Raw genomic sequence first — 16,058 nt, forward strand, 5'->3', positions numbered from 1 at the left:
TAGCGGGGAAGACAGATTGGAAGTAAAAGAAAAGCCTGCAGACAGGGACCTTGAAGGAGCTGCCCAGGGTGACCTGTTCATTTCCGTCTTTTCTGGCACACAATTGATAGGCAGGAAGACCAAGACCACTAAAATGAGCCTATTGTCTTTACTGGGACCCAATTTTTTTCTGTCTCAGACACACATGGCCCTAAATATAAATACAGTTCATTTTTGTGTAATTGTTGAGTAGTTTCCACTTTCCAGAGACTCCAACCTTGGGCATACAGCTATAGGATTAATAATAGCATTACACAAATGGGATAAAAGTTCTTGCCAATGTTTAACATAGTTTGCTTTTTTACACATTTGATCCTAAACGAGCACACAGGCATGTATTTTGGCAAAATCTCTGTGTATTGGCACTGCCATATAGCAAGTCTGAATCTATATAAATAACAGTAAAATAAGCTTCATATACTCACTGTGAGTGTTGGGCAGTCAGAGACATTCAGCTCTTGCAGATTTCTACAGAGGCCTAAATCAAATAAGTTAAACATCACTAAACAACACAGCGCAAATGTTTAAACTTAAAATTTTCCTTCCTACATTCAATGCAATGTATTCATTAGAAAACAAACAAAAACCTTGGCAAGTAATTTGTTCTAAGTATATGGTTCCTTTTTCCCAGAAAACCAGTTTTTTCTGGCTTTAAAATTAAAATATATACACATTTATTATCATTTGAGGATTACAGAAGAAAAGGGAAAAAAGGAAAATACTACTTTGGGAAAAACACCATATACATAGAGCTTTTAGCTGGGAAGAAAACCAACCTGCTTTTTTGTGGCATGACTTTTTGTTCATTTTTTGGTTTTTGTTTTCATTTATCATTGTATTGTAAAAATTTTCAAACACAGAAAAGTTGAAAGACTTGAAGAATTGTACAGAGCATATACCCACTACCTAGATTCAATTTATATTCCTCTGAATTTGCTTTATCCCATATTTAGCTATACATCCATCTTTCTATCCTTCAATACATCTCCTTTTTTTATGCATTTTAAGGTAAGTTGCAGACATCCGCACACATCCCCTCGTACGTCAGCATGGATATTATAAATAATGCAGCGTGCATAATAATTAACAAAATATTTATGATATGTTAAAATAAGATTTACATACAATTTACAATGGATTGCAGACAGGGAGGTGGAGCATCAGAAAGGCCGAGTGCCTGATTCACTCGGGGACCAGAGGCAACTGCATAGCTTATGGTCTCGCGGGCAAGTTGACACATGTACACAAAGATCTAGATAGCAGAGTGTTACACAGTCAGCACTCTGGGTCTAGACCGACAGGAAGTAAAACTCCTAATCTGAGACAGAAAAGAAGTATCTAGGGGAGAGGACACAAAACAGTAAAGGGGAGGAATGCGTGAGGCAAAGAGGGGGAAGTCATTCTAGGTGGGGGAGACCCCCAGCAAGCAGGAAGACTCCAGGCAAGGGGGTGATCCTGGCGTTCACACTGCTCCAATGAATAGAAAGCACATCTGTTGCTCATAACCACTTAGCCTCACAATAATAACAACAGAAATGTTATTAATTATAAACCGATTTTGAACTTTTCTTCCTTTGCCAAGAATGGACTGTGTCCTAAGTAATAAATGCAAACCCAAATCACTTTCAGAACTTAAAAATGAAAACAATTCTTTACACAGATCTTAGAAGTCATCAGTAATACCTGTTAAGGAAGAAAATAGATTCTGAACACAATGTAATAGATTCTGAACACCAAACTGATGATATTAATATTTTTATAGAATAGTTACTTGAGAGTAAGTAATTCATGCATTCAACAAGTATCATGAACCCACTATGTGTCAGAAACTCTACAGGTGCCCAAAATACAGCAGTGAACAAAAAAGACAAAAATCCCTTCCCTTGGGGAGCTCACATCCTAGTTGGGGGAGACTTACAGTAAGCAAAAGAAGTAAAATATCTACTTTGACAGATGGTGATAAGTACTATGGAGAAAAATCAATAAATAAAGGGGGTAGAGAGTGGCTAGCAAGTGGAAGAGGTGCCACTTTAAATAGAGTGCTCGGAGAAGGCTTTGCTGAGGTAACTTTGGAGCCAAGATATGCAAGACTTGACAGGGACAGGGCAGTGCGCTTTGAGCTTTTCTGGATCTCACATTCAATGTGGTTGGTTAATTGGGAGACAGTCCAGGAGAGAAAAAAATAAGCTCAGGAGGACAGCCATTGGAGACCCACTCTTTTTTTTTTTTTGCATGTCTCAAGGCTGTAAGAAGAATCCCTTTAATGTCTTGAATCCAACGTGCTGATACATTACATGTTTCAGTTTTCCTAATGCTAAGCCCTAACACTGTGGAGTACTTCCACGGGACCGGCACTGGTAAGTGTTTTCTGCACATGAGCCTGTTTTATTCTCCCCACAATACTACATGCAGCCCCATTTTACAGATACTGAAGATGAGGTTAAAGAACTAGCCTGAGGTCACATAGCTTTAGGGTTTTTTTTTTTTAAGGTTTTATTTATTTGTCAGAGAGAGAACACAAGCAGGGGAACAGCAGGCAGAGGGAGAAGCAGGCTCCCCACTGAGCAAGGAGCCCAGTGTGGGACTCCATCCGAGGACCCTGGGATCATGACCTGAGCCGAAGGTGGACGCTTAACTGACTGAGCCGCCCAGGTGCCCCATGAGGTCACATAGTTAAGCAAGTGGGAGAGTCTTCATTCCAACTCAGGGCCCAAATGTTTAGCCACCAAACCAGGCAAGTGGGAGGGAACGCTACACCACTGTTCAGAATGTGCCTTTATTAACTGAATGTCTTTGCTTTAAAAAAACTTATTGTGATCATTTCACAATACATACAAATGTCCAATCATTATGTTAACCATCTGAAACTAACAATGTGATATGTCGATTATACCACAATAAAATATATATAAAGAAAATGAATGGTTTTTGTTTTTGTTTTTTTTTAAAGCTGCTCTTAATAACACAATGCTCACAATGGTTCTTCATATGTTTTTCTCTTGCAACCTAGGGACTCCCATCGTACCTCAGCTGGGTCTCATCATTCCTGAACTGCATTAGTTAAGATTACCCAAACTTGGATTTCAAAGGAATACTTTCATTGTTCCGTCTGTCACACCAGTAATTGGGGCCAGCTGGATGTCAGGATGCGCGTGGTTACCGTGGTAATTCTGCTTTTCTTTTGTAAAGCCACGGAGCTCCGCAAGGCAAGCCCCGGGGCCCCGAGAGGCCGAGCGAATCATGGCAGGGCGAGTGGGAGCCGGAGAGGCTCCAACCCGGTCAAACGCTACGCACCAGGCCTCCCCTGCGAAGTCTACACGTATCTCCACGAGAAATACTTAGATTGTCAAGAAAGAAAACTAGTGTATGTGCTGCCTGACTGGCCTCAGGATTTGCTGCACATGCTGTTAGCGAGAAACAAGATCCGCGTTTTGAAGAACAAGATGTTCTCCAAGTTTAAAAGACTGAAGAGCCTGGATCTGCAACAGAATGAGATCTGCAAAATTGAGAGCGACGCTTTCTTTGGTTTAAATAAACTGACTACTCTCCTCCTGCAGCATAACCAAATCAAAGTCTTGACCGAGGAAGTGTTCATTTATACGCCTCTCCTGAGCTACCTGCGTCTTTACGACAACCCCTGGCACTGCACGTGTGAGTTGGAAACGCTGATTTCCATGTTGCAGATTCCAAGAAACCGGAATTTGGGAAACTACGCCAAGTGTGAAAGCCCCCAAGAACTGAAAAACAAAAAACTACGGCAGATAAAATCGGAACAGTTATGCAACGAAGAAGAAAGCGAACAGTTAGACCCGAGACCCCAAGTGTCTGGGAGACCCCCAGTCATAAGGCCTGAAGTGGACTCTTCTCTTTGCTACAATTACGTGTTTCCCATACAAACGCTGGATTGCAAACGGAAAGGTTTGTAAGTTTCTTAGTTTTTCCTTTTCACGGTTAAACATGCTCTTTGAATCTTAGAAACCTCGCTGCCTTGGCAGTCCTGGTGTCACTTCCCCCAGAGGTCTTTCCCCAATGACAAGGAAATTTACTCCAAGCTTTTCTAGGGTTCGGACTTAACGTGGTCGGTGATTTGGGGGGCAGGAGTGGAGGCTAGGAGCTATGCTCAGGAAGGACAGCCAGTGGGGTCCTACTCTTGCTAATCAGAAGCTGTGGCTGTCAAGAATCCCCTTTATCTTAAATCACAATGTAATATAATTCAGGTAAACAAGTGGGTATAAAAACAAGTCCAAATGCTGTCTATCTAATGTGACTTAAAGCGAAACCATGGCGTGCATCTGTGGGAAAATTACCTAAAGGGAAATCACGTGTGGAAAAGGACAGGTGAGAGCACTGTGAGAGGGAGGCGAAGTGGGATGTAGTGACTCTGTATCCGTACTTCTAAGAATCTGGTCTCAAGGTTTTAATAAACGCTTGCTAATATCCTTTATCTTCATTGTTCCCAAATTAAAACCTAAAAATATTGAAAGAACTAAGTTGAAAGTAGTTAATCCAAGAATTATGAGGCTAAGGAAATCTTTCCAGAATATTACCTACTTCCTGAAAAATCGTTGCTGAGTTTTACAGCCCACAGAGTCTTGGTCTGATACTGAGCAGGGTCTGCACGTACAGGATTAATTCACGAGATAAGAAAATGGGAAATATTAGTAATGCTCTTGACAGGCTAATGAAGATGTTCTCAAAGTGTGGTCTGGGAACTGCTAATCTACCCTAGGATAATGTGCCATAGGACAGTGTCTGTTTCATTTCTGGCATGAATTCATGACTTATTCATATTATTCAACTAAAGCTAGATGTCATTGGGTTAGGGTTATATCAGAGCATGGTATCACTTCTTCCACTTATTTTAGGAGGTTTTGCTTTGTTTTGGTTCTTTAAGAACAGAAAGAGAAGGTTAAGAGCAACACAGAGACTCTGGCTCCTTTCAGGGGAACCATAGGCAGGAATTTGTTGATGCCAAAGAAGCAGGCAACCTGAACCAGGAGAAAACCTGTTCATTTGTCAGCAAAGAAGTGCTCAAGCCTTGCCCTCTCTCTCAGACTCCAGAGGGGCACCTGGTTAGAGCACACCAAGGCCATGGGACATGGAAAGGTGTGCTTGCTCCAACACCCTGTGAAATGTATATAATCTGCCACAGGAGAACAGTTACAGCATCATAACCAGGGAGATGTCATTCCAGGATCCTCTGGGTTTGAGAGGAAGTGCTCATTCATAAACACCCGCTGTTCTCCAGGTACTCCACACACATGCTGTCCACAGCTTCCAGGAAAGTAGTAGGATCCCCATTTACAGTTGGGGAAAATGAAACTTAAGGAGGTTCAGTCATTTGGTTGAGGTCTTGTAGGTAAGCAGCAAAGTGAAAATGCTAACCTTGGTCTGCCTGATCCTGCCGTCTTCCTTAATCTGATTGTGTTCAAACAAAAACCTGCTTCAACAATGGAAGCATCAAAGAATTCCAGAAAAGTCAGTATACACTGTTTCTTGGCAGCCAGATTGCGTGGAATTTCCCTGACGTTGTTACAGTGAGTACTTAGTGTTCCGTGCTAAAGAGCGTGTGTTACTAGGGGTGTCTTTGTGATGCTTAGATTAAAAACTAAATCATATATTTAAAAAACTGATACAAAGCTCTAATCCTAGACTTGCGTTAGAAAAATTACTTGATACAGCCGAGACTCTCCCCTCAAGCTAAAGTTAGTTTGCACTTGCTACAACAGGTGATAAAGAGAAAATATGTGTAGTTAGGTTCATTGATTATCTGACAAAAATGCCATCAACACAAAATTGAAGACTTCTAGAGCTAGATTACACTGTAATTTAAGAAGAGATAACGTGGAGGCACCTGGGTGGCTCAGTTGATTAGGCATTGATTCTCCATCTCAGAGTTGTGAGTTTACGCCCCATGTTAGGCTCCACCCTGGGTGTGGAGCCTACTTTAAAAAAAAAAATAACACGAAGGGAAATAGCTTCCATTTTTACTGCTTTCCTGCTCTTGGGCCATTTCCCTCCACAATGAGCCCATGTCTGCTTTTGTCTTGTTTTCCATGATATTTTTGTCTCGTTTTCTTTTGGCAAACATCAACTTATTAAAAGATACATTTTTAAATTTTTTTTCTTTCCTCAACTTACTGTTGTCTAAACATAACCTTCCAGATATGCCCCATAATTTGGGGTGCAGATAATGCGCCTTGTTTTAAAATACACATATTATTTACTGGAAACAATGTAAAGTTTCATGGCATACACACTTTATATATGTAATAATACTGTCTCATCCATGAAAGGACAACTCAAGTTTCTCCAAACGTTAACGACTACATGAATCAGAGCATAGACTTTTAGATTACAAAATGAAGGGTAGTTTTGTCTTTTAATATCAATACAAATTGCTGTCCCTATGGTTGATATAAATCTGTTGATTCAGTTGATTGTGTATTTTTCATCGTGGTGTATTGTTGATTCCCCTAAGTTTAAAGGCAATAGTGTTGTCTCTTAAACCTCCTGTACTCCCAGGTACTGCCTGGCACAGGGCCATGTGCTTTAGACGGATGGTAATAACTGAGCTGCTTTCTTTGCTCTTGCAAAAGCAATAATTTAAGCAACCTTTAAAAATAAAAATACATAGAATTAAAAATCAAGGCTAGAATTCAAATATGACAATCTGAATTAAATCTGTCATTTTCCTTATTCCATTCTATAAATAGATAACAAATGTCAAATATGAAGAATCCCTGCCAAAGTGTAGTAAAATTTTTGCTTATGTTCCACATGTTAGATACTATGTAGACTCTAAAGAAGCCTAAAACATACTAGCAAGAGTAGAACTAGCAGTGGTATTAATTAGTGGTATTAATTAGCTGTCAACTAAATGCTCCGTGTGCCTAAGACATGGGAGTTTACATGCATTATGTAATTTACTCCTCGTAACCTTCAAAGAGCACTATTATTACCCTCATGAAGGAGGAAACTGAAGTGTACAGAAGCTAAGTTGCCCCTCTGAAGTCACGCAGGCAGTCCCCAAGCCATTGACCTCCATGCAACGTCATCCTTCAAGATCTTAGGTACATCTACTAGCCAAGAAAAATGTAGAAAAGCTTTCTGGCTGCTTTCTCCCAGTACCGACTCTCCTCTTAGGCTTTGTACGATATACCATGTACAAGAAGACACACAGGGAACCCAAATACCGATTCCCCTAACTCAGGAGTTGTGCCTTTCCCCGCTGACAGATGATGAGTCAGATGGTGTGCGTAGGGTACCCAATATGTGCCAGTTTGACCCCACAGACCACGAAGATCAGTCATTTTGCCTTAAACATTGGACAGCAAGAAAAAGAAATAATAGCTTTATTCACTGGGGGACAGGCACTTGGCCAATAAAGCTTAGTCTTTCAAAGGGAATAAATGTGAGATTAGTTGAAAGGCGTGTTTGTGCCGTACTGAGGTAAATGGATTTGCCAAAAATACATGAAAGAGTTGAAAACTGCCTTTTGGCTTCACATTTACCAGAATAATTTACAATTTTTAAGGATTCATTTTACTTCTAAGATTAGGCGGGGGAGAACTATGCAGGTAAATTGCTCTCAGCTGTCTCTGAAGTTAATTTCACTGCTAGTTTGAACAATGATTAGTAAGTTTTTATTTGCAAAATCAGGGTCATTTATGGCTCTTTGCCTACGGCTACTGAGCCTTCAGAGTAGTTCTGACATTGCTGACAACTAAGATAGCCCACTAAATGGGAAATTACATGAAGAAAATTTTCCAGTTTACTCCTCAAACTCAGCAGGTTTTGGTTGGGGAGGGTAAGGTTTGTCAAGTGTGATAATAGAGTAAATGAAGTATTTTTTGAGTGTTCACCAGGAATTTTAAGTAGCAGCAAATAGAATTGAGGACATTGACCAAATTTGACTTGTGGCCTGGGGAAATTTGTATTTATATAACCTTTATCAAAGACACACACACTTAGCATCAGTATTTACAATTCTCATTCAGGTTTAAGATAAAAGAACTAGGGGCGCCTGGGTGGCACAGCGGTTAAGCTTCTGCCTTCGGCTCAGGGTGTGATCCCAGCGTTATGGGATCGAGCCCCACATCAGGCTCCTCTGCTATGAGCCTGCTTCTTCCTCTCCCACTCACCCTGCTTGTGTTCCCTCTCTCGCTGTCTCTCTCTCTGTCAAATAAATAAAATCTTGGAAAAAAAAAAAAAAGATAAAAGAACTAAAGAACTGCTTTTACTCATCAGTATAACAAATAAGATTTTTCCATGTTTTTCCAAGCCATACCAGTAAAGGTTTTGGGTTGCATTTCCTGGTTATACTTGTGGATCCTATTTTTTCCCTATTTTTACTGCTGACAATGCCAAAGTTGGTTCTGCAATTCATAGTCCCTTTCCAGAATCCACAGGCCTGTCCCACTGCTTAAGATGGGTTTCAGGGAGTTCTCATAAACATTTTTTTTTACCCATTAATTTGCGGTTTACCCACTGCAGCTTGTCCTACAGTGGTTGCTTGGGAGGTCTCTGTCATCCACCCCATGTCCAACCCAGCAGATGTGGGTTCAGCAAGCAAGTCCTGATAAACAGCCTGCTTTCCAGAACCTAGGAGATACTGCCTGTGGTGGCAAGGAAGACCTCTAGTCCTTAATGGCTTTATTGGACCTTAATGGGGACTTGAGCTTTTATTCATAGTGACATGGGAACAACTGGAAGATTCTACCATCTGGAGGATTGGAAGCCATCTGGGAAAATGACATGATCTGTGTTTTGACTATATTACATGGGCTTAGGACACTTTGGGGATAATCCAGACAAGAGCTGATGGTGGCTTAGGTCAATGTGGTAGCAGTGGAAGAACTAAGAAGAGGTGAGATCCTGAATATTTTGAAATATAACTCTATTCTGCTTCTGAAAGCTTTCTAAAAAGATGCCATCAACATTTTCAATAATTATCCCAAGCATTTAATGTCAAAATTATTTCTTTGATCTGTCCTCAGTTGTCTCCATGGTTTTAATTATTGCTGGGTTCTCCATCTCCTTGTTTACATGTAGGACCCAAGAGAGAATATAGCTCTCCAGTAAGGGTCTTGATGATCATAAAGGGAGGATTACCTCACTGTTACAACATTATAATAAGTTCAAGTCTTAAAATCTTTCACCTTTCAATATATTGGCAGACAAAATTCTAGGTCAAACAGAACAATGCCTTACCCAAAGGACAAAAATAAGATCACTCCCTATTTTAAAAGCATTTTTATTGCAGGAGTCCTTAGTATTCTTAAATCATTAAACTCAACATTTAATTAGCTTTTATTATTTACAATGTATTATCTGTTGCTGACTATGATAAACTACCCCAAAACTTAGTGGCTTGAAACAACACACATTTATTATCTCACAGTTTCTGTGGGTCAGGAAACCAGACATGGCTTAGCTGGGTCCTCTGCCTCCAGATCTTTCACAAGGCTGCAATCAGTGTATTGACCAGGACTCATACCTGTGGTCTTATCTGAAAGCTCAACTGGGAAAGACTCCTTTTCCAAGCTCATATGGCCATTGGCAGAATTCAGTTCCTCAAGCGTTGCTGGACTGAGGGTCTGAGTTCCTTGCTGGCTGTTTGCCAGAGGCCACCCTTAATTTCTGGCCATATAGGCCTCTCCAGCATGACAGCTTACTTTGTCAAAGTCAGCAGAAGAAAGTCTGCTGGTAAAATGAAAGTCACAATTTCTTGTAACCTAATCGTAAAAGTGACATCCCATCACATTTGCTGCATTCTATTATTGGAAGCAAGTCACAAGGTTCAGGCCATATTCAAGGGGATGGATTGACACAAGGGCGTATGTCAGTAGAGGAGAACATTGAATGCCATTTTAGAAGCTGTCTGCCACATACCATTGCTTATTTAGGATATATTAGGGATTGTTGTAAGCCTCCACCATGAAGCTTCTATGGTGGGGAGGGCACAAAAATGAAAGCAATCAGTAAAATGTATACTATGTCTGATGGTGATGACTTACCATTGAGGAAAAGCAGGTAAAGGTAGTATTAATGTCAATGCCCAATTGAAAACTGGAGATGTCATTTTAAATATAGAACTAGGAAGGTCCAGTGGCTGCCCCCAATATATTGACTCCACCTCAGTTATTCCCCCACTCCAAATTTACCCTTTGCCAGTCTTGAGAATTCTAGGACAGATGGAACAGCATAAATAAGGCAGAAAGTTACCAGGAACAGACAGCAGAGCATAGTGGATAGAAGTATATATTCTGAAGCTAGCGCATGTGTTTAAATCCTAAGACTATGACTATGGGAAAATTGTGCCTCAGTTTCCTTGTCTGTAAAATGAGAATAATAATAGTACTTAGCCCATAGTGTTCTTATCACTTAATACTTGTTAGAACACCCAGAACAGCATGCACATAGATACCAAGATACTGAGATCCCATTCTCTTCAAGAAGAGAAAGCAAATGTAGCAATAATGAGGGTACTGAAGAAGGAACTACCAATACCATTCCATTTAGGACCATGGATTCTGAATATTAAAAGAGGGAAAAAATAAGCCCAAGTCTTTATGAAAGTAAATATATTGTGGGATAAGGAGTCCTAAATACCAGAGGTTTGTTTTTTTTTTTTCTTTCTTTCTTTCTTTTTTTTTTCTATTTTGAAAAAATTATCAGCAATTCAATTAGTCTGTACCAAAAATGGCCTTGTGGATTAATGGATACCACCTATAATAAGCTTATTTTACTGTACCCAGTTCAACAAATTTTATTCAGAAAGTCTTTGGGCCAGGTCTCTCTCAGGTGTCAGTTAATCTGGACATTTTATTGCTGCTAGTTTTCTTTTGTGGAAACAGGTATGTGTCTCTTCAAAGTTTCCACTTGCCCTACTTAAAATTAAATAAAACCTTAGAATATTTTGCTGAGGATTAAGAGAAAGGACAAATATTACAATAAAATATAAAATAAACACTATATGTTTTTTAAAAGCTTGATTTAAAGAGAAACAAATAGTAAAGACAAATTAGGTGAGCCCTGATTTCCTATTCACCTGTGAAAAATAACCTGGACGCCTCCTCCAGAGGCTTTTTCTACAGTAGTAGTAACAATAATACTGTTGTTGTTCCCGAGGAATCCGGGTGTCTAGGAGTGGCGGAGTATAAACTGAATCAAGGATTCAGGGAATATGTGGTGATGAGGAAGCAGAGGCAACAAGTCAAGACTACACTTTCTCAAATTTTAGCATCCAAGGAAAGGAGCAATAAGAGAGCAGCTTGAGGGCCATCGAGGTCAAAAACTTCTTGTTCTTTTTTTAGGGTGGAGAGACCTGAGCTTTTTTGTTGGCAGAAGGAATCGAAGGAGAGGGATGAAATGAAAATGCAATAAAGAGGCGATTGTTAATAGTGAAAACTCCTAGAGCCAGAGGGAAGGGATTGGGAGGGGACACACACTGAGTGGTTTGATCGGCTTCATTTCCTTTTAGCTTTTGTTTTCTTCCCTAAAGCTTCCCAGGTGCTTCTAAGGGACAGCCAGGAGTGAGCCCCACTGCCTCACCCGATGCCTGCTGTCCTCTTGATTTCTTGCCACCGCCTCAAGGACGTTTCTCTGATCAGCTCAGCAAGGAGTGATATCCGTTCCTCTGCATGTGGTGCACCTGGTCCACAGGGCTTTGGTGCAGTTAGCACATCCTAAGTCTTGTTCATACCGATAGTCTTTGGCTTTAGATAATTCCATTCTCCTTTAAGAGCCGACTCTTCAACCACAGGTGGTAGAGTGACAGAATATGGCGTGAGGGGAAACCTCAATAACCGGAATGTTATTAATTTTTCCAGAGCTGAAGAAAGTTCCAAACAACATCCCTCCAGATATTGTTAAACTTGACTTGTCATACAATAAAATCAACCAACTTCGACCCAAGGAGTTTGAAGATGTTCATGAGCTAAAAAAATTAAATCTCAGCAGCAATGGCATTGAATTCATAGATCCTGGTAAGTTCCACAGAATAGCCCTTTAAATGGGTGATGGGTATTCTTTGATTCTTTTTTCTTATGACAAGCTTTGTAGTAAATGCAATTTAGTTTTTAAAAAAACCTAAATAATTAAAAGGTTAAATTAAACATGATGCCTAAATTAGAACTTCTTTGGCACTCAGAGAAATATTTACCAAAATGTTCCTTTATGAAGGATGTAATATTATATATTACTAAGCAACAGTTATTCAGTTGGTCCCCATAAAAGTGTTTTTTGTAGAATTGATTTTAAAAATAAGAATATGTGCTCAGTAATATGTTAAACAAACAGTGATTTTTAAAGGGAAATTCAGATTTGACATTTTCTTTGCTATCCATTAAGTCCCAACTTGTTTAAGGCAAGACTTTAACGACTTATTTAAAGTAAACTTGAGTGGAATGGGGCACCTGGGTGGCTCAGTCAGTTAAGTGTCAGCCTTTGCCTCAGCTCATCCTGGGACCGAGCCCCAGGTCCAGCTCCAAGCTCAGCAGAGAACCTGCTTCTCCCTTTTCCTCTGTCCCTCTCCCCCACAACCACTTGTGCTCTCTCTCTCTCTCTCTCTCAAATAAACAAATAAAAGCTTTAAAAAATAAATAAACAAACTTGAGGGGTGCCTGGCTGGCTCAGTCAGTGGAGCATGCAATTCTTGATCTCAGGTCGTGAGTTCGAGCCCCACATTGGGTGTAAAGATTACTAAAAAAATAAATAAAACTTCAAAAAAGGTCTGCCTTTGGCTCAGGTCATGCTCCCAGGGTCCTGCGGTGGAGCCCCATATCAGGCTCCCTGCTCAGCAGGAAGTCTGCTTCTCCCTTTACCTCTCCTCCTGCCCCTGCTTGTGTTCTCTCACTCTTTCTCTCAAATAAATAAATAAAAATTCTTTTAAAAAGAATTTTTAAAACTTTAAAAAAAAGTAAAGTAAACTTGAAACAATCTGCTAAGCACCAAGCTCATAAATTAAGATAAAATGTGCTCAAGCCAGAGCCAGATGTATTTTATCTAATCCTGGATCCAGATTCTCTTTTCCAGCCTTCAAATCTCTTCCCATTTGCTACTAATAAGCAAAGCCTCTGGCAAAAACGAACATGGTACGTTATAAAAACACACTGGATCTGGAAAGAACTGAGAATTCCCGCGATCTTAATCAGATTTGTAACATACATAACATACATGCCTTCGTAGTGCTACTTCAGTCTGAAAAATCCTATCTCTAAAAATTATTTTAATACTATTAATATCCAGTGTTCATATCATAAATATTTTCAGTTCAGTTGTTACTTCTGCTTTTTTAACTGGTAATTTAATACCACTAATAGAATAGTAGGATTTTAACGTTGTAGAAAGTGATAATTGAGAATGAATGTCTGGAGCTACAAAGGCATATTTTAGTAACATCTTTTTAAAATATTAAGAAATCGTAATTTAAAATTTTCCCCCAATAACAGCACTAACTGCACTTACACCTTAGCCTGTATAGACGCGTCAACTTGGGGTATCTTTAAATTGTGAGGTCAAAAGCAATTTTCATCTCACAGTGAGTAAGAATACGACAAAGACATCCTTCTCCCAGTTGAAGCGATCATCATGTTAGTGTGGAGGTCAGTCACTGGGAGCCAGTCTCCCCAAAGCTAGGCCACAGGGGGAGAATCTGGAGGTGGAGACCCTCCTCTCGTGCTGCATGAGAACCACAGAGCTGCAAGACGAGCGTGCCTTGTCCCGGGCCCTGGGCTTACACCCGTCAAAAGTATCCATGCAATTGAGCTTTAGAGTTACCTCTAAAAGAGATGGAAATGTTTGTTATTCTATGACCTAAGTTAAATTTATTAAAGTAGTGAGTAATGGTACAACAATATCTTCATTATAATGGAACCAGAATCTGCAAAGAAAACTAGAGAAAAATGAGAAAATAATGCAAAGATAGATAATAGCGCAAAATGGGTTTATTTCTAGTGATACTTTTCCCTCGACGGCTATGAAATTCCCGCAATTCAAGGATTCCTGTACCATCCTTGAGATCTCCTGAAGGCCTCTCAAACTTGTTTACCCGGTGTGTTTTCCTTGAAGACACACGAGCTGAACTCTTGTTACCACCAGTAGTATTCTTTTTTCTCCTTTGCTCAATTCAGTCAGAAAGTATTTCCTACATTAACAAATACATGTTGAGCACCTACCAGATGTCAACCACTTTCCTGGAGCAAGAAGTATCTCAGCTCTTCAGTAAGTCAAAGTGACCTAAAGAGGTTTGAAAATAAAAGACCTTCTGGGCACCTGGCTGGCACAGCAGTGGAGTGTGCGACTCGATGTCAGTGTTGTTGAGTTCAAGCCCCATGTTGGGCAGGGAGTCTACTTAATTTAAAAAAATAATATTAAGATTAAAGACCTTCTGTATTTCAGGACCAATGAGATGAAACAGTGCCAAAGACTTAGGTAACTGCTTAATGCTGGTAGGTTCACAAATGCAATGAGGTCTCCTGGTTTTGATAGGCGTGAAGTAACAGTCTCATAAAATGCCCAACTTTATTGCACAAGAGAGAAAGAAGACACCCTATTAGGGGTTTCAGCTCCTTTAAGAAACAAATGAAATCCACCTTTCCCATGTGCTTGAATACATAAGGTTTAAGTAAAAACTATATTGCTTGCAAAATAAAATCTGGGGATGTTTTCACATGCTTTGAGTCTGAGGGACTGATTTGTTTTGAGGAAAGTAAATCGTGAGATCACTGGTTCACAGAATGTTAGCAAATAGGGGGGGAAATGCCGTGTCTTCAAAACTGTCATTACACGGGCTGACCTTTTGCTTCTCCCCCGCCGCCTGCCCGATCCCAACTCTCCCATCCAGGCCTTTGCTTTTGCACCAAAATAGAAAGAATTCTTTTTAGGGGAAATTATGAGTTTTGTCTGAAAACAAATGATATGAAAATGGTTCATGGTATTGGTATTAGAGCACATTTTCCAAATTCAAAATAAGGACATTGTTATATGCCCTGAGTATTTTAAAACAGTGATGAGAATATGTTTGAAATAGAAACAAAATATTTGAAATCAAGGTTGACCAATAAGTTCCAGGGTTAGTCCACATCAACTGAAATAGGTCCAATCTAGGTTTAGATTTCTTTTTTACTCCTGGAGGGGGGAAAAAAGGTTTTTGTTGTCTTATTTTTGTGTTATATGTTTGATATTTGCTAATTACCCACCCTCCAGCAGAATTAAATGCATATGGATTCAAAGCTGACAGCTACCACAGCTTGCCAAAACACAACCAGATGTTTTCAAAATGTTGATAAAAATTGTTTCATTTTGGACTCTACAGGAATATAACTCCCCCCCTCAGAGAAAGGGCTGTTTTTGCAGCATTTTGAGTTTGCTGATATCCCAGGAACTGTCAAATCATCACCATCCACATTTTTTCATTGTTTATACACTTATGTCTTACATTTGAAATATTTTCCTAATTCATGCCTTTTTTGTGGCATCTTTGCAGTGAGTATTAAAAAAATGCACTTGAGCCCAAAATACATTTTTTAGAAAGCTAACATAAAACTGATTTTTTAAATGAAATATTGTATTCTATCCAATTAAATCCAGGGAAAAGCTTTGTGTGAGTAAAAACATACTTCAGAATCTTGCATTTAGACACGTACACTGTTAGGAAAATATAATTAAAACCAAAGTTTCCCAACACAGAAATTCTCTCCACAAACGTAGTAGAGAAAGAAAAAAAAAAACTTTTATTATCGAATAAGCGTTAAACCCAAATGTGACGCACATCACAGGTAATCTTCTGAGAGATCACAAAGACAGCAGTCTTACTCTTTTACACAGCCAGGCGGACACCCCAATACGCGTATGTTTTCAGGGTAATTAACTAGTCCTTAAGTGAAGGGACCTGACAGCATTATTTGTCATCCATGATGCATCCTAACTTCATCTGGTAATTGAGGTGACCAATTGGCTTCATCGAGAGAAAAACTCCATCTTTATATGAGGAGGTAGTTTCCAACTAGGAGCAA

General features: G+C 39.6%; 2 protein-coding genes across 3 annotated transcripts in view; one reads left to right on the plus strand and one right to left on the minus strand.

Moving 5' to 3' along the window:
- The window catches only part of FBXL13 (F-box and leucine rich repeat protein 13), a 209,149-nt gene that overhangs the window by 98,434 nt on the left and 94,657 nt on the right, over nt 1-16,058 (minus strand). Inside the window, exon 10 of the mRNA XM_045792187.2 lies at nt 465-517. Within this exon, the coding sequence (XP_045648143.1) occupies nt 465-517 (53 nt within the window). The remainder of the gene's footprint in view (nt 1-464; nt 518-16,058) is intronic.
- LRRC17 (leucine rich repeat containing 17) overlaps nt 1-16,058 on the plus strand; it is a 30,621-nt gene that overhangs the window by 13,460 nt on the left and 1,103 nt on the right. The window contains exons 2-4 of one of the 2 annotated variants that reach the window (XM_045793412.2): nt 2,282-2,396; nt 3,050-3,957; nt 11,874-12,029. In XM_045793412.2, the coding sequence (XP_045649368.2) occupies nt 3,186-3,957; nt 11,874-12,029 (928 nt within the window). In that variant the 5' untranslated portion in view covers nt 2,282-2,396; nt 3,050-3,185. The remainder of the gene's footprint in view (nt 1-2,281; nt 2,397-3,049; nt 3,958-11,873; nt 12,030-16,058) is intronic. The other variant, XM_045793411.2, reaches the window with a different exon arrangement.

The sequence above is a fragment of the Ursus americanus genome, chromosome 3, assembly GCF_024610735.1.
Source record: "Ursus americanus isolate L20-20 chromosome 3, mUrsAme1.1.p, whole genome shotgun sequence".
Classification (NCBI taxonomy): domain Eukaryota; kingdom Metazoa; phylum Chordata; class Mammalia; order Carnivora; family Ursidae; genus Ursus; species Ursus americanus.